Source organism: Mixophyes fleayi, chromosome 4 (assembly GCF_038048845.1).
Source record: "Mixophyes fleayi isolate aMixFle1 chromosome 4, aMixFle1.hap1, whole genome shotgun sequence".
NCBI lineage: Eukaryota > Metazoa > Chordata > Amphibia > Anura > Limnodynastidae > Mixophyes > Mixophyes fleayi.
Window position 1 is genome coordinate 216,054,036 of NC_134405.1, and position 19,783 is coordinate 216,073,818.

The window sequence follows — 19,783 nt, forward strand, 5'->3', positions numbered from 1 at the left end:
CGGACTGCCAAGCTCCCCTATCCTCACCTTTTTCCCTGCCAGGTGTAAAATAAGTAATTTCAATTAAAAGAAATCAAGAAAAATACATTGTCCGTTCTCCAGGTAAGCAGCACTAATGCTTCTAATAAAAATAAATGAATTGCACTGATTAATGAAAGGAGGTTGAATGTGAGAGCTCAGGTTACCCCTTTTTTTGGATATAATAGAAGAAGGTCAGTTGAAATCTCCTGCTCATAAGTTTATATGCTAGAAACACGGTTAATATATGTTTCTGTTTTCCCCCAGAAAGCAGCAGAAAGGTTCATAACAATAGTCATATTACTATCAAGCAGTGGATATGAAGTAGAAATAAAATGTGTAGACTTGCCATTTAACATGTCTGTAACTCTCTATGTACCTTTCAAAAGGTATTTAATATTCTCTCTAATATACCAAACCTACAGGGATTTTTTAATTAAATATAGTAGTGAACAAAACTGTCTAAAGCTGAACTTTTTTTTCCCTCTAGTCTATTAAATGTAGATGACTTCAATAAATGTATGGCTCTGGGTCTTTTTAATCTGAATAAAATATTAAATTTTAGCTAGATCAATATAGTGGACAATCTTCATACTTAGTGAGATATAAACATGCAATGCATAATTACATATTAAAATGTATGCATTAACATACACAATGGGCCCGATTCATTAAGAAAAGTAAAGCAAAAAAAATGAGTAACTTTGTACCTTGGCAAAACCATGTTGCATTGGAGGGGGAGGCAAATGTGATGGCAGATATATAGTTGGGGTAAGGCATTTTCTAGATCAACTTTAAATTTCAGTGTACAAATAAAGCTATCAAGTATTTGTGTGCTATATGAAAAAACAGCCAGTATTTATTTTATGTGCAAAATAATAAACTAATTTGCACCCCTTGCATTGTAACATGGTTTTGCCAAGGTTTAAAATTACTCATTTATTTTCTTTACACTTTCCTTAACGAATCAGGCCCCATATATCTATGTTACACATTTACTAAATCTTCATAGAATTTTTTTATATAATGTTCCTTTGATTTCAACTTGACATCTTATAAGAAGATATGTACAGTATGCTGCTTACTAAATTAACTATTATATATTTAATAGAATATTTCTTCCATTAACACGATCTTCAGTGTAGACATAGTGATGCATTTTGTGAGTATTAATATAATGGCTGCAACCTATCAAAGTTATTTCAAGTTTCATGTGTTAGTACTTTAGTCTATTTCTGTCCTTTCAAATAATTTACATTTTATTTCTCAGGTCTTCCATAAAATAGTAGTAATCTTTTATAATGGAAAAACATCTTTTATTGCTGAGCACATGTGACCAGTTTTTCACTTACATGTAGGGGGGTATTCAATTGTTGCCGTTAACGCTCTCAAATGAGCGCTCTAAAAATATCAGCGTTAATACGGTAATTACTCGCTAAATTTCATCTCGCAACTCCCTGAGCTGTGAGATGAAATTCAGCGAGTAAACTACCGCTTCTTTGTTTTTTGGGAAATATTTTCCACAGCTCTCCAGATAAAGCTGACAAATCTTACATAGTTATTAAGTATCGAGAAAGTAACCTATTAGACTACATGGCGACAAAGTGGCAGAGCAACAAATATTGACAACTGCGTTTTTTGGTTGTAAACAATTGTTTGACTACTGGAAGGAAATCTCAGCACAACACGACATAACGACAACGCGACAAAGCAACACATCTTAATGTCTAAATAGCATTTTTGGTATATATACCAAATAATTCGCTAATATATAAAATCTGGTACACATTACAAATCGGACCCATGCAATGCCGGGTGATCCTGCTTGTAGACTATAAATTCCATGAAATGCAAATTTACAAGTGGCAAATGGCAGCAGAAAGGGAATGTGAAGATTGTATTGGTGGAACTAGGCAAAGTGGCCCTTTCCACAGCAATACTCAATTCGCAGAAGATGTCCTCTCAATTTTCCTTATTTCTGATGTTTAGGCTCTGTAGAAAACATGCTTGAATGGTGTTTATGCTGGTTTATACTGGCAGGAGGTTTTCATTTGGCCTAATATTTGTAAAAAAAATAAAATATGTCCTTCATTGGTTAGCTTTTAAAAGGATTTACTTTTCTAGACTAAAAATATCACTGCACAATTTAGCTGCAATGGCCCAGCAGTGGACCCTTACACCCTAATATTGCAAATCAGCTTATTCTGGAGCAGAGAGATATAATCGAAATTCTAGAGGTGGAGGGGCAACTGTTTTTTTTTTTACTTAGTTTTATTTTTCATAAATATATACCTGGTCTCTGACCATAGGGGTAATTTAAGTTTAAGTGAGGTTTTCACAGCCATCAATAGATGTCTATTTTGAGTTCTGCTACTGCCATGCTCAGCATTTGATAACTACAGAGTAATGCACCTTTGACAGCTTTAAAAGCTCCCATAAATACATACTATAATGCCAGTGTTATTATTTAAAAAACGTAGATTAATTATTTTTAAAAAAAAATGTATTTAAGTTAATTTAAAACAAAGATGGACCATGCCACTGTTGAAAAGTTAATTATGTTTTTTCCTCATATTTAACAGTCAATTAGATAAATGCATAACTCATGTTATGTATTTGAGAGTCGATATACAGATGACAGGTCCACTTTATTTTTTCTTACCTGTCAAACCATATCTCCCTTTCATGGAGTGTAAACACACATAAAAAGATTTATCCCTTCCTTTTTTCTATTTATTTGTGCACTGATGTGGGTCTGTATGTCTTTAAAACAAAGGCAGCTATTACATGCATTGTTTTTAAACTGTGAATGATACAAAATATCAAATAGTAATTGCTCAATCTATTCTTTGATATGCATGCTTAGGAGAATACAGACAAAAAGAATTAAATGTAAATTGTTCCACTATTCATGAGTGTCTGGCAGATGCCAGGCTGCGACATAACTGTTTATATTTGCAGGGAACTGATAACCCTTATCATAGAGAGGCAATGCATATCTTGCTCCTCAGATAAACTCCAAGGCTTCAGGCCAGAGTGATGCAATGAAAGAGCACATTTTTGTTCCAGAGATTTTGTAATTCTACTGTCAGAAATAATGAAATTTAAGTGTCTCTCTGAAAAGTACTGGGCTTATACTGAAATGTAATTTTGTATTATTTTAAGAAGCTATAAAAAAGTAGAAAGAAAATAAAACTTGGGGTTGAACTAATGTGTAAAGGACAAGTGAAGGTTAAAAGGGTATTAATGAAAGTTTCAAAGGGAATGTGTACCTGGGACAGATAGATAAGGCAAGAAAATGGTGCTTAGCGGCTTAATAAATGATGAGAAGCAGTGATAGTATAACATAACTTTGCTGCCAATGTGAAAATGATGGTCCATATTAGCAATTATATAAACTATGAGGAAATAAATTTGACAGTATGTGCAGTGCTGAAAGAGGGAGCATGTGTGTTTAATCCTTATGGTGATAAGGTGATAAACCAATACCGTTGGGCATCGTCCTTAAGGCTCATACACAAAAGCAGTTTTGCAACTTGAGAAAACCACCAGGGAAATAAGGAGGCATAGATATTCAATGGTCTCTATGGTACATCTCCTCTGCTGTCCATAAGGACTACAGTAATAGACCTTGGATAGACCTTGGATAAGACTAAGAGAAAGTGGACATCATTTTCTTACAGCAGACTCTGAACCGCATAGATCAAATTGCTGTCTATGTAGACAATGGATCTCAATGGATCAGTTCTTGAGATTTTTTCCCAGTGGTTTTATGAAGTTGACCTCAGTATGGAACATAGCTCCAGAAACCACACATTGGGATGAACTTGTAACAGATTATATCAAAAGGGTTCATAGCCAAATATTAATTATTGCAACTATCAATTATTTACAAGTATGCAGTAGAAACAGCATTCTGCACCCTTTTACATGGAGTTGCGTGACATACAACTGTCTTAAAGCAATTTCAAAGCATAAAACAAGGCAAATAATTAAGCAAACATTGACTATTACCTAGTATAGATGGGGGAGGAAAACAGAAACCAGCAATTATTACATATATCTTTTACCATCCATATTTGTGTCTCTAAGATAAGATATAGCATGTATATGAAAATATTATACACTATTTTTTATTATTCTAGGTGTTTTGGCCAATGCATTTCGAAATCATGCTACATGCAACACAAAAAGTAGGAAATGGTGCATATTCGATGGGCCAGTGGATGCCGTGTGGGTAGAAAATATGAACACTGTATTAGATGATAACAAGAAGGTATACATAATTCATATTATTGATCATATTGATCTTGAAATGTCATTTATTCTTACTCGGCACAGTAAGTGAAGGCTAGCATTATATCCTTTATATATTAGAATATGACTCTGGCAATAAGTAATGTTACAGTTTTACACACCATACTTAAAAGCATAAAGCTAATTCAAGGGTAATTTGTAACATATTATAATCAAGCCTAGGAGTTTGTAAATGTAATATGTGAATATTAGGAAATTCTGCTATGTACACATGACAGAATAATACATGGATAACTATGACATATATCAGTTATTTCAGTCATTGATTCATTGGCTTTATAAATTGTATATTCTTTATTATTTAGCTCTGTCTGATGAGTGGAGAAATAATTCAAATGAGTCAACAGCAGAACATGATTTTTGAGGTACTAGATCTTGAACAAGCATCTCCAGCTACCGTGAGTAGGTAAGTGATATACACTTTGGAGAGGTCATCAAAATTACTCCTCAATGTATGGAGAGCATATGTGTATAATGTGTTTAGAATCTCTTAGTTACTATTAAGTAGGCATCTAAAACTTATCAAATGGTGGCTGGAGAGGAAGCCACCAGGACAGCAGAGTAGTTAAATAGAAAACAAAATTAAAATTATGGGTAGAATGTCCATGACCTTGAATCTGAACCGGACAAGATTTCGTTTAAATAGGCAGCAAGTTCGCCTGATTAGTCGAATGCACATGCTAATGCAAGGTCTACCAAAGACGTTCCACAAGAAATGAAAATAGTGAACAATACTAAGCTGAATAGTAAATGGCAGTAGAATAACATTTTTAGATGCTGACATAATGCCACAGACACTAGCAGTAATTTTTATTTGTATATTTTATGTATACCTTAGGTATCTGTATTTCATTAGTGAATATCTGTTATGTCGAGTAACCGCTTAATCATTTCTATTAGCATTGGAGGCCTCTGTATATAATATATATATTTTTCAATTGCTACTACTTGCCAAGAGTGTATGCAAGAAAGTGACAATCTACAAGGAAAGTACTTTATACATTTTAGGGCTTACATTAATTTGTGGCTGTGTGTTGCCCTAACAGGCCATATGTATCACATGTATATAGGTGTTAAAGTAAAAGATTGTAAAAGAATGTGAAATTCTGCAAAGGGAATATGTGAATTATATTTCCAATACAAAATAAAATATTCAGCCATGATTTAACAGTATCTTTCAAATCAAATTTGTTCACAGTTTTTTTTACATCAATATTGTAAAATTGGTCTATAATGAAAAATGACATAGAAGTTAAGAGATTATTAACAATCATTTCTGTATACGTGCAGTTAGTACCTTACTTAGTGGGCACTAGCCAATAAGGGGGAGATGGTAAAATTTAAGGCTAAAGGCAACAAAACTTAACCCACAACACACAGCAAAAGCAGTTAGTATGTACCATAGCTCGTAGTCTTAAGGATGATCATGGTAACCTACTAACAATTCCATCTTTTTATTTCTACAGAAAACTTTCTTTGCTATCTTTAGACTAAGTTTTAAGATGATGCTATGCTCATTAATCTTTTTCTTTCAATTACCTTTGCCTTAGAATTTCTTTATACTTTATGTACAATATTGCACCTTTAAAATGTTATCTGCTTAAAATATTCCTACAGTATTCCTCAGGGACAAATATGACCTTAAAAGATATATTAATTTGCAGTTAAGATACTTTGTTCCAGTGTTGTCATCTCTTTATGTTTAAGGTAGCTTTGAATAATACAACAAGCAGCTCTTGAATTTTTATTAGTTGCTGTATGCATTTTTCAGGTAAACAAAGCAACGTGCGTAACATTTAATGGTGATGCACAATGGGAGCTGTGACTTTGGTATATACAAATAGAATACTTTTTAAAAACAGCTGTTTTGAAATTGTGCAACTGTGGTGCCATCATCCGAGGCTTTGCCCAGTAACGTGTAGCAATTCTTTCTGTAATTAATTACAGCAATATTTTAACAGATAAACAACACATGTAACACATGCATGGTGAAAACAGTGTATCTAGTACATATACTTCCTATGAAACATTGTAAAACACTTTTGTTTTTGTTTTATATTTGGAAGAAGATTCAAGTCTATTAAATTTTAATATACAATTTACAAAAGTTATATTGAAAGAACCAATAAATCATCTAATCTGTGCTTTGCTAAGCTTATTGATGTTCTGAATTAAAATTGTCTTTCTGGCTCACAAAGTGATGAGATCAGTAATCTTATAATTAGCAGGTCTTCATCTAGTTAAATCAATAGATTTGCACTAGTGGACATTTTACTGTGCTCTTATGTTATTAGTTTTCAGTTGGACATTATATTTAAGAAAAAAGGCTGTCTAGTTTATATATTTAATAAGAACAGGAAAAAAAGAAAAAAATATTTTTTAATAAATGAGTAGTTTGATTTTGGCCCATCATATAACAATGTATGTATTTATGTCATGTATTTACAGATAAAGAATATTTATTTATATAGTTTTGACATGCTAGATATACATATGTGGTCAAAGTAAGGCTGGGTAGACACAACACAATTATCAGGACAATCACACGATAAATGGCCGTTCTGCCCAATATCGCATCAGTGTGTACACTCCAATGATGGACGATTATCGTTCCAAAGCACATTGCATCATTTCATTTGATTTTTGAACCGGACTAAATATCTCATTCAACGATGGAACAATGTTGTTCCAATTCTGCAGTGTATATGCACTCAGGACCGGCATTGTCCTTAAATCTCTATGGAGTGCGCAGATTCACGATCTTTTCAGCCGATGGTTATGACAGATGAAGAGCACAGATCTGAGGGTAAATTTTGTAAAACGTGTATAGTGTGTACACATGGACCGGCATGCTGATAGCGACTTTTTTTTTCTTCAGTCGTTGATAAAATCGTTAATTCTATCGCATTGGGAGAAATTTTCTGTAGTGTGTACCCAGACTTACTGTACCAATGTTACTTTACCAAACGGTGTCAATTTTCTACTAACCCTTAAAGTGAAACTAAACACAAAAATGTTTAACATGACACACAAAAAGGCATTTTTTTGATGCATGTGAAACTATATAACGCGGTGTAATATAAAAATATTAGCTTATGCTAGGTTACTGCCAGTATGAATGCTCTCAAAGTACCCTGTGCTGTGTATCATGTGCTGAGAATAGCTATGGGCAAATATATTCAAATTGTTCATGAATGTGGCAGTTTATTTTTAAAAACAATGGGTAAAGCTCATCTTTGAACCATATTTTTAGTAAAGGTTTCAGATGATGGTGATGATTTACCATGTAGCGCTTACCATTTCAGCGCAAATTAAGCCTACTGAAACACACACTGTACTGCATATATTAATGTAATACTACCACTGGGTCATTCCACATCAAATCAACACAAGTTTAGAAAAAAATCTACCTTACATTTTCTAATTTCAATTAAATTTGGTATAATAAATGCTTCCATTGGTGTAAAGAAATCCCCCAAATCTTAGTCTAATATGTGCACTGGTTTTGAAATTATAAATCTTTAAAGTTGCCCTTTTGTAATGAAAAAATTGCTTTTAATGTTTTTTTTAAATTGCATTGGTAGCTCACCTGATTGAGCTAGAGAGTTGGGCAAGGTCTCATTTTAATCTTGTTTATATGGGCTTTCATATGATATATAACACAGCATCATGTTTCAATAAAAATTAAAAATATATAACATTTTCGAAATCAAAATTTAGATTTTCTCAAAAAGCCATATTTTAATTATTTTGAAAAACATCTCAAAAATTGTTCATACTGTTGTTAATAAATCCCCAAAGTTTTATATTGGGATCATAGCATTTACACACAACTCATCATAGGCAGCACAATTTACTATTTTTTATATGCACCTGTTTCCCGCTAGTTTTTTATTTTTATTATTATTATTTTTATTTTTTTTTACAATAAATTTTTATTGGATGTTAAAAAAGAGTACAGTCTATGCAAATGTCACGGTGAACAGTATAGAACAGAATGTTGATCACATAACAAGATATCACTACTTTACATTCACGGAAATACGGTATGCCTTCAGATTTACAAATAAAATAATGAATAATATTTAAAAGAGGTCCATTGTAAGCACTTTAGTACAGATTTGATTCAAAATGATCCTTTCCTTGAGATAAAGATAGGTAGGGGAAAAATGGGTAAAGAGGGGGAACGACAAAGTGGGAAAGGAGGGTGAATGAAGGGTAGCCAGAAAAAAAAATGTATGTGAAGAATTCAGCATGTCATGCAAGAGAAAGTGGGTTTAGCACTGTGTAGGGATTATAGAGACCTCATCTATTCCAGAGGGTGTACAGTGGGGTTTCCTTGAATTCTAGCCATTCGAACCACAACACATAATACTTGCGGCATTTATCCCCTGATGATAATATCAGGTCATCAATGGGCATATAAAAGTCCAATCACGCAAACCATTCTTTAATAGATAGCAGTGTTGGGGATCTCTAGTGGACCGGTATCACAGCCTTTGCAGTGCAACTGAGGTATTTTAGTGTGGATTTTTTGTACTTGGAAATGGGCATTTTAGTATTATTAAGCAGCCAAAAGTTTTGACAATTTGGTACATAAGATCTGGTTAAAGCCATGGAAATAAATAACACCGTCTCCCAGAAGGAGCGAAGGGCACAGCATTGCCACCAAATGTGTAGTGGGGTATCTTATGTTGTTTGGCATTTCCAACAGAGTTGGCAAAAAGTTTGGTGTACAATTTAATATCCACATTAAGCAATGAGATGGGTCTGTAGCTGGAGCATAATGCAGGATATCTCCCTTCATTAGGAAAGAGTGTGATATGTGTCACTACAGGATGTGTGCAGAAATGGGTCTGGTCAGAGATGGAGTTGAAGGCCTGAAGCATAAGCGGCGACAGTTTGTCTTTAAAAGTTTTATGGTAAGAAAACTGAGGGCATCAGGACTTGGTCTCTTCCTGGAAGGTGTAGTCTTAATGACCTCCTCTAACTCACCCAGGTAGAAAGGATTCTGTATATCTTCCATTGTAAGCAAGGGGAAATTATTTTTTTGAGGTAGGAGGCAATTTGTACCTGTTTAATGGACCTGTCCGGCACTGGTATATCTTGAGATATATTGTAAAGTTTGGAATAAAAATCGCGGAATGCCGCAGCTATATCTGTTGGAGAGTGGCTAAGCTTCCCTGTGTCAGTTCTAATATGTGGTATATTCAATTGGGCTCATTGTTTTCTTAGGGCCCATGCTAGGAGTATGCCCGGTTTGTCACCCCACTGATAATATCTGTTTCAGCATTTACAGAAATCAAGCTTCCCCTTATCAGAGAGTAATTTGTTCAGTGCTGCTCTCGTTTCAGCTAATTCTGTAAGGATAGATGATTCTAGTGAATCTTTATGTTGCGTTTCAAGAGTCAGATTTTCAGGAGAAGGGCATCTTTTAGAGCTACCTTCTGTTGTTTCATAAATGTGCCCAACTGCATAATTTTACCATGTATGACACACTTGTGGGCTTCCCACACTGAGATTTTAGATATGTCTTGGGAATCGTTAAATTGGACGTATTCTTCTAGCGCCGTCTCAATTTGTGATCTACAGTATGCGTCTTGCAGCAATTTTTCGTTCAGTCGCCAAGTAAGCGGTCTATGACCAGGCCGTGGTATGGAAAGGGAAAGAAATACTGGGGCATGGTATGACCAGGTGACTTGTCTTATGGTGATGCCTGTGATCATGTGTAAATGTTTGTGTGACAAGAAGAAATAGTCTACTTGGGTGTAAATGCTGTGTGGGTGGGATAAGAAGGTAGAGTCGCGGCCTGTGGGATGTTTGAGTCTCAAGGTGTCCACCAACTGGTGGTCATGAAGATTACGCCTCACTTTGCGGTATAATCTACCTGGGTGTCTAGCTGCTCTGGAGAATGAATCCACGATAGGCTGAAGGGTCCAGTTGAGATCTCCTTCAATAACTAGAACCCCTTCTCTTAGTGAGTCTATTCGGTCTAAAAGTGTTTCTAGGAAAGCAGGTTGGTTATGATTAGGAGCATAGACATTTACAAAAGTAAAGGATTGATGAAAGATTTTACATTTTATCAATAAACCTCTGCCCTCTAGGAGTTTATGAAGTGTTTTGCTATCATTATTATTAGACTGGAATGTGTGAGGATAAGGGTGACTATTTAAGGAGGGTGCTGACCCTGGTTTGAAGTGGGTATCCAGCAGGAAGGCCACATCTATCTTGGAGGCCAAAAGGTCTCTCAAAGCCTAGACCTTTTTTCTGGAATATTTAGGCCCTTAACATTAAGGGTAATAAGTTTGAATTTGTTTGGCATTGGTAGGGTGTTCCAAATAGTGAACAGTGCTTGCTCTGGAACGTATCAGGTGAAAATATAGTGTGGCCCGGGTATAGGGGAAAACAGGAATGAGGACTAGGAATGAGGGGGAAGGAAAGAGTGTCAGGAGATAAAAAGATGTGAATGGTAATGAATGCTGGTATGGATGTCCATATGTAGAAAAAATTAAAAATAAACCGCTCCAGAAAATCATGGCGAGCAATAGCCTGACCATGATCTGGAATAGACCTATGCGGTTTGGGAGTCGCTGGGGGTCAGTGACATTGACAACAATGTAACTTTTTTTTTCTTAAATTTCAGTATACTGAATGTTATATGAGAATGAGTGTACTTAGCAATTAACATGTAAGAAATTAGAAGAGCAAAACAGGATTATAAGCTTTACAAAGGAAAAGAAAACATTATGTCGGAAAACAATGTCAAACTGGTGGTCTCGAGATGACCACAATCCAAGCAGACATTTCCACCCATTTTTAAACTAACAACAATAACTCGAAGTATGAATGTTTTTTATTTTATTGTTTACATTTACATTCTGTAGAAAAATATTTATCTTGCCCCTGTTGAGATGTTTTTTTGACAATGTTGATTAATTAACCCTGTTTGCATACTATAGCAGGATATGTATTTAACATTAGGCCTGTGCAGCGGAAGCTGAGAAACGGCTCCTGGCCAGTACAGCATTTATGTCTTTCATGAGCAAATAAAAATGAACTAAGGCTATGAAAAAATGCAACTATTTGGGGAAAACTTAAATTATCTGATTGGGGGGAGGTTTGTGAAAAATCTAGACTTTCTTTGGTATACAAGAAATACTTTAATTAACAAATAATAACAAAACTTCTTGTATATTGCTGCAGAAAGCATGACTCACAGAGGAAGAAACTCTCATCCCACCTTACTTTAAAAACTGTTCATAGTTTGAACAAGATGATATTAAAAATGTAATTTTAAAAGCAAAAAACTGCATAATTGTGATTAAACCACACACATTAGTCAATTAGGGAGTGATGTTAAAAGTTTCTACATACAAATGTTTTGTTTGGTGAACCACATAGTTTGGCAAACAGAACTGAGATTCATTAATGAAGGACTGAAAGTAGTTACATTAGAATCATAACATAAATGTTTTGCTCTGTCTTTCTATATATATGAGATTGAAAATTGTGTTAAAAATACTGGCACATGATACAAAATTACAGTATCTACAGACCTATCTAATTTGAGAGATTGGGCATTGACATAGCAGATGAGGTTCAATGTATATCAATGTATAGTTATGCATCTGGGTACTAAAAATGTCTTGAGATAAAGGGGAAAGAGGGTTATGTCGCACCAGTGAACAAGAGTAACTCCTCACTTATTACCATGAAAATTAATATTTGAATCATATAGGTACAGAGGGTGCACCCACCATCAATAGATAATGTAAACCGAAAACAACAAGAAATGGCCCGGGTGCACAATACTCTCAGCTATTTGAAAAAATTGGGAATAGAGAGAGATATGCATAAAACTTAACTTTTATTAGTACAAACAAAAAAAGCAAGATAAATACGACTATCCTCATTTAAAACCAATGTGTGTATTTAAAATCCACTGATAGAGTGGTTCAGCCTCTTGTAGTAAATATAAGGGATTAGTCCTAGGTAGTATAGTAGGGGATTGCTGTTATGATATCGTTGTGCTGCATAAGAGATTGTCTATCTATACACTGTGGTAAATAGATCCCGGTATAATAACCGCTCTTAATGCAGCAAAATGCAGATATGAGTAGGTAGGTGTAGGCAAGTTCTGCTAGAGAAAAAGCCTTCTATTAAAATAAAGCGCCGTGTCTTGCTAACTACCTATCTGTTGCTCCTTCTCACTTTGGATCTAATGGAGCGATATGCGGCAATGACTGTCTTGCTAACTACCTAACTATAGCTCCTTCTAACTTGGAATCTATTGGAGCAGTATAGGACAACAATCCCTATAGTATAAGAAGGCAAGCACTCAATCAGCGGAACGCCCGGGCCATTTCTTGTTGTTTTCGGTTTACTAAAACTGTCTTACCTGTGAAGCTGTTGACTGCTGCCCTTTTATGTTAGCATTACGCTGGGAGTATAATAGTCTTGGCTATGATGGCTATGATGTCACAGCCAAACGCCACACTCCTAGTCACAGGAATAGAGAATGCTGTCCAAACTTTCTGCTTGCTAGTATAAGTGTCCAACAAGCAGGGTATTTTCTCTTGTTTGATAGCAGTAAATCAACATTGCAGTTTAGTGGCAAAAGCCCAGGGTCCATAGCTGTCCATGGTTCATATTTGCTTCACTAATACTTAGTGGTGCAGGTAAAAATATTGTGTGATTTTAAATTGACTGAGAGGCCAGAACTCAGTGTGATCACGACTGAGGTTGGTGTGATACATGACTGAGATTGACCTTTATAAGTGTTTTCCTCAGAGTACTGTGGTGGGTGCAGAGGCTTTGTGTTATAACACGGCCTCCCTACTACTATTGCTTCTCAGTGCTCATGTGCGATCTAGACAGTGTCTGGAAAAGTTTATTAGATTATGACTGTAGCAATGGGTGCATATGTGATATTAAATAGACATTTAATCCAGAGAAGGACCCATTGGAAGAGTTCCACCCAGGAAACAAGAAAATATAAATCCACTACTGAAAACGTCTATTTCTGCATAGTACATGTTACTGGTTGGCAACATTGTAGATTATTTTCAATCTGATTTCACTGTTATTTAGCTATTTAATTAATTTGCTCTGGATTTTATCCCAGTAGCAAAAAAAAAATCCAATTATTTTTATACGTATAGTCCTATGTGATAAAACAAAGAAAGATACATAATTAATTATCAGATCTTGTCATTTCCATTGCATAATATCATTTTCAGAAATGTATTTCATATTGTCTTTCAGGTGTGGTATGATATATATGGAAGCAAAGGACTTAGGATGGGAGCCTCTAACTGTGTCATGGCTAACTACAAAACTACCAACAATGCTTACTGCTGAGGAATGCCATATTGTGCAGGTAGGACCAGAGCTCACCATGTAAACTCTGGAAGGGAAAAAAAATATTTTCTCATCCAGTCTAAACAATTTCTTGCTTCCTAGCCACGGTCAGCATTTCAGCATATAATAAATAACCCAGGCTGCGGACAGGACATTTTTTCTTTATTTTAAGACCCTTACAGAAGTAATCATGCTTCTTGTCAGGTGTTCTACAGATAAAGACAAATGCCTTGCATTGCCAGACTGTCTGCGCATTTCAACCTAAAACAATGAAATGCATGACTGCTGGATATTCAGAGAATACCATTTGTCTTGTCATTTGGGCTAGGATGACCAAACTGCAAAAATGGAATATTTTCATTTGAAAATACCCAACTTATAATTCTGTTTTGTTTAAATTTCAATAATAACGAAATACTGTGTATCTCTGTTATCTATCTGTTATCTATCTTACAAGTCAAAACTATATGCATATACCTTAAACATTTTCAATAACCTGGAAAAATGTGCAAATAAAAATCATGGTGGAATATTATTCACAGATGTTAAAAGAAACAAAAACAAACAGACGTCTAGGGTATTTTTAAAACACATTTCATATGCAGTGGCTCACAAATGAAAGGGGATGCTAGGAAACGCGTGTTAGCTAATGTAATAACCTTCTTTATTTGATTTCTAGTCAGTGTTAGCAGAAGCTGATGAAGTGTGCTCCAGAAGTCATGCTATCAATAACTTTGAAGGAAATAACCTTACTAGGTACATAGTCTCATTTAAGAAAAATGCTGTTTCAGAGGCATGACAAATAATAATATAGAATATTCCACTTTTCTTAGCTGTCATTTATCTCACTTATCACAAACACAGGATTATTATAATATAATAGATGTGCAATGATCCCATTACAAACACAGACCATCATATCAGCAGGGTTTATCAGGAAAGATAAGTTATTAGAAGGGGCCTTAGGGTCGTCTTCATAAAGCCAGTAGCTAAAATATAGGAAGCCATGGGAATTGACCTGCAGACTCAATAGGAATGGGTATGAACGCCTTAGTTTGTTTTATTATGTAAAATTGAACCTTTTTCCCTTTTCTGCATGGGGATATTGGCTTTTCTCGTAGAATTTTAAAGCAGAGTTTCACTAAATTAATGTGTATATGTAATTGCAATAGTCAATGTACTGAACAAGTCCCAGAGCTAAAAAGTTTACTTATTATTACTTTACTTTGTTTTAGTGCTATGAAAATAATAACTCTTTATTTTCATAGCATTCTAGTTTATGCTTATGTCACCATTTATTTTGGCTGTTCTATTACAAAATGTAAGCATATTACATTAATAATAATAATAATAATAATAATAATAATAATAATAATAATTATCAAGTCTATAATATTTAATGTTTAAGTTTTGTGCATGTACTTTAAATGATGTGTATTATAAACTGAAGAATGTAACAATTTAATTTGTGAAATCAGTCATGTGATTGTAATATATACAAATGTTATTGAATTCCATAAGATGTCCTTTGTGTAGCTCTGTTGAATATTTTTGTACATACAAAATACAATTAAAAGCTCTCATAGGTATCTAACTATTATTAACATAGTAGTATCACCTCTACAAATTATTTACAACCAATATGCCTCCAATTAATATCACTGAGATTGTATGAAGCAAATTCTGGTATCCAATCCTTGCTCCATCACTCTTCATGTTCATGAAAATATTTAAAAAATGCTGCACATCCTTAAAATATCAGGGAACAGGTTCCACACTTCAAACAATGGCCCAGTTAATGTGTAAACAATGCCAGCACCACCCAGTTACAGAAAGTGTCTTAGAATATTTCATTTTGGACCACAGAAATTCTGGCTCAAACAAACTGCCTTCTGGGGCTTCATCTGCCTTGTGGTGTTGGCGGCCACACAGCAGGGAACTTATTAAGTTACCCGCTAACAGTGGACACTGCTTTGATGTGCCCCCTTAGCATCTGCAACCCCTAATAACCTTAATGTTACCATAGGCAAACAGCCTATACTAAAATGAATTCATGCAATTTGGCATTTTTCATTTCATAATAGAAAAAAATCTGAGAGAAGTACCAGCCAATGGAAGAAAAGGGGAATATTTAGCCAGTGACAGATTTAGATGTGGGTCAACTGTGGATTATGGTAAAACCATACCATTGTTAGCTGAGAACTGAAAATAAAACCGTATTATTATTATTATTATTATTATCATTTATTTGTTAGGCGCCACAAGATTTCCACAGCGCCGTACACAAAGCAAACAGTAGACTATACAGGGTATAACAGTACAGAACAATAAACAAAAATACCAATGCTTCAGAAACTCCAGTTAGGTCAATGCAGTAGAGGCGGAGTAGAAGAACAGGTGTGGAGACAAGAGGGAAGAAGGCCCTGCTCATTCGAGCTTACATCCTAAGGGTGGGTGAACGAAACAGACACAATTGAAGGAAGTTGAAGTGTGGGGAGAGGGACCGGGAGGAGAGAGGGTAGAACGTTTGGAGGAGATGCGGGTTAGGTAGAAGGTTGGTAGGCTTTAAGGAACAGGTAAGTTTTGAGTGCTCGTTTGAAGGAGCACAGAGAACTGAAGAGCTGAACTGAACTGAGAACTGAAAATAAAACCGTATTCTCTGACAGTGACAATATAAAATATAAGATTTTACATGCACAACACTACAGAAGCAAAGAAGAAAAAACACCTTAAACAGCACAACTAGTGACACATGCATACATTATTACCCCAACCCAGTTTCTATACATGTATATTCTCATTTCCCCAGCCAACTTTATTTCAATCTTCTCACCTCCCTAGCCTCAATTTTAACTTAAAGAATTTATCACTAACCTTTATTTTTTAACTTATAATTTAGGGAAACATTTTTTCCTGTTTGAAATCAAGACCGGTTGGTTGTAAATGGTCCTTCACCTGATTGCTGGACTTTCCTGGCTTACGATTAAAAGTAGTTCTAGTATATAGTCCCTTATTACTCATATTATTGGATTTAATATAACCTGCTCTCATTTTAGTGCTTTAATTGTTGCATTCTGCAAACACTGATATACTTCTTTTGATTCCTAAGTTATTATAGCAATTATGAATGAGGAGATATAGACGCAAAACAAACCTGTTGTAATTTCCATTACATTGTACATACCACCAACATGATTTACAACTAGAGATGTGCGCTGACCCCAGTGTTTCGGTTTTAGCTCTCAAAAATCCTCATGTGTTTTGGTTTTGAATCTGTATATATTTAAAAATCAAAAAATAATGTGATTTTGATCTGTTTTTGCCTTACCTTACTGTTTTAGCATTAACATTCATTTACAGTCATTTATAGAGAATTTTTTATTGATCTCTTCACACCTGTCCAAACTTTAACCAGTTTTGGCCAAAGGCTGCAGAGAGCTGTCTGGCTAAAATTAGTGATAGAGCATCCATGACAGTTTAATAAAATAAAGAATCCCTATGAAACATAGTGGCACATCAATGTGCATAAATTATCTACATGCTTTCGTTAAATGCTGAAAATTACATTCAGGAGGTTTGCCAACAGATTGATACCGATAGAAAGAATAAGATGTCATTAGATGGACAGTGGTATCAGTAGACATTTAGACAAATAGATAAACGAAGATGGGCTGCACCCAGAATAAAAATGTTGAAAGACTATGCACTTTATATTTTGAAAATTAAAGGGCATCCATAATTTACAGGCAAGATACAGTAAGAAGAAGGGATCATTAGATGGACAGCAGCATCAATAGACATATAGACAAGTAGATAAATGAAGGTGGACTGCACCCAGAATAAAAATCTTGAAAGACCATGCACACTATATTTTGTATGCTAGAGTGCATCCATAATTGATAGGGAAGTTACAGTATGAAAGAGGTCATTAGATGGACAACGACATTAGTAGACATTTAGACAAGTAGATAGATGAAGGTGGGCTGCACCCAGAATAAAAATATTGAAAGACCACGTACACTATATTTTTAATGTTAGACAGCATGCCTCATGGAAAGTGAAGAGGCAATAAGAATAAGAGGTCATTAGACATCAGTAGACATTTAATAGATGATGATAAACCAAAGCCATTATGTTATATGGTGCAAGATGGAATTGTCCTTGGAATATACTGTATGTTGAAAACGACATGTACATAGTTTAACAAACCAAGCACTTCAGCATCATGGACTGCCACATTTGTGGCTGAAGTGCTTGATTTATTTCAGCCCCCACAACAGTGAACATTTTGGTTGTTGAACTTGAGAATAGATAGGGACTTTACCAATTGACTAATGGACATTTGGCTAACAGTGATCATCTTCTTCAGTGGTGACAGACAACGTCATCATCACCCTCATCATCATCCTCATCACAGATGTCTAGATCAATTACATTTTCATTTTACCAAAGAAGATTAAACAAGTAGGTAACCGGAAAGGATCATGTGTGACGCAATGGAGAGGGACAGCAGCAACACATTGGAGAGGATAGTAGCGGCAAGATAAGAGCTTATTGGATAGACCAAGGCCATAATGTGATATGGTGGAAGATGGAATTGTACTTGTGTCTCCTCACAAAAATAGATTTGAATGGTAACAAAACACTCTTCGAATTTAAAAAGAAAGCTATTAAGAAATATATGTATCTTGGAGTGCTGCTGTTCACACTAAAACACCCTGATATTTGCCCGCTTAATAAAGAAGATCTCACTGACTGCCCCCCACATAAATTGCTTTCACTAGTAGAGAAGCACTTTGAATTTTAAAAGAAAGATATTTGTTTTGTTAGGGTGTGCTTTTCATTGTCAAAGAACACCCTGGTGTTTTTGCCCGCTTAATAAAGATGTCACTGATGGTGCCCCTCACAAGATTGCTTTCACTACAAACACTTTAGATTTTAAAAGAAAGCACTATATTTGTGTTTTGGGGGTCTGTTGCTCAGAGTCATACTGCAGCAGCACCCTATTTTTCTCCATTAAATACTAGTGAATGATGTCTGTATTACTATATATATATATATAAAATATGTTCTATAACTATAACAACTAGTAGCCACTACTACTCTAAACACTCTGACAGACTGACACCCAATTGATCAGCAAATTATTGTAGCTAACTGATCTCTACAGAAATTGACTGCATTAAACTAATCACATCTATCGAATTGTTTGCTATTTAAATTCCCTCTTACAGTCTCTAGTCTAAATTTTATTTTGGAGGACATCCATGCAGCCACCCTCCTCCCTACACTCTCTCTTCTAAAATGTCATATGAAACACAAGGGAGGGCTATATATGAAATATATCGATACAAAACTTGTGAGAGAAGACATTTTCCCGGAAATCACATTTTGCCTTGTTTTCAGATACGATTTTGGCATGAGTAACTGAGTCATGACTCAGATTCACTCGAAACCCCAGAATTCAGATCTGTCGTATTCCTCTGCATCCAAACCGCTCATCTCTAATTATAACACCATTATCTGTCTGCTCTTTATTTTACAAATACATTTAAAACAATCACAATAATATGATGTGATTCCCCCACTGATCCCTGACTGTCTTTTACTGATTACATTGTTAAAAATTATGCAGTTTTCAAAAGAGATTGCCAGCAACGCCAGTGATGTCTCTTTGCTTTATTACACTGTATGGACATTTGCACAATTTCCCTTTGGTGCATGTTTATAATTATGCAAATGTGTATACAGCATGGGGTCTAACTAGCAGGCACACCATAAAATGAAAAGTAAACAAGTTGATATACTTAAAAGAAAATGCACACAATTGGCCTGATTCATATACGGACACAACCTGCATGCAACTTGCATTTTAAAAAAGAGCACAGAACTTGAGTGTATTTCGTCCGTATTCAAATTCAAGTGGATCTCAAGATGCGATCTGTTTTGAATCTGGGTGTAAGTATGCTCTGCCTAAATGTTACGTGAGATATATTTACAGATACTACAGAACAGAGTGCAGTATACACACAAGTGTATGTGCAATATAAAGTCACATCATCTGCATACAAACACATTTCTATTATTA

The 19,783-nt window shown here is 35.1% G+C and overlaps 1 protein-coding gene across 1 annotated transcript in view; it reads left to right on the plus strand.

The window, feature by feature from the left end:
- Positions 1-19,783, plus strand: part of LOC142150794 (dynein axonemal heavy chain 3-like) — a 947,133-nt gene that overhangs the window by 416,795 nt on the left and 510,555 nt on the right. Inside the window, 3 exon segments of the mRNA XM_075205980.1 lie at positions 4,164-4,294; positions 4,641-4,741; positions 13,600-13,714. Coding sequence (XP_075062081.1) covers positions 4,164-4,294; positions 4,641-4,741; positions 13,600-13,714 — 347 coding nt within the window.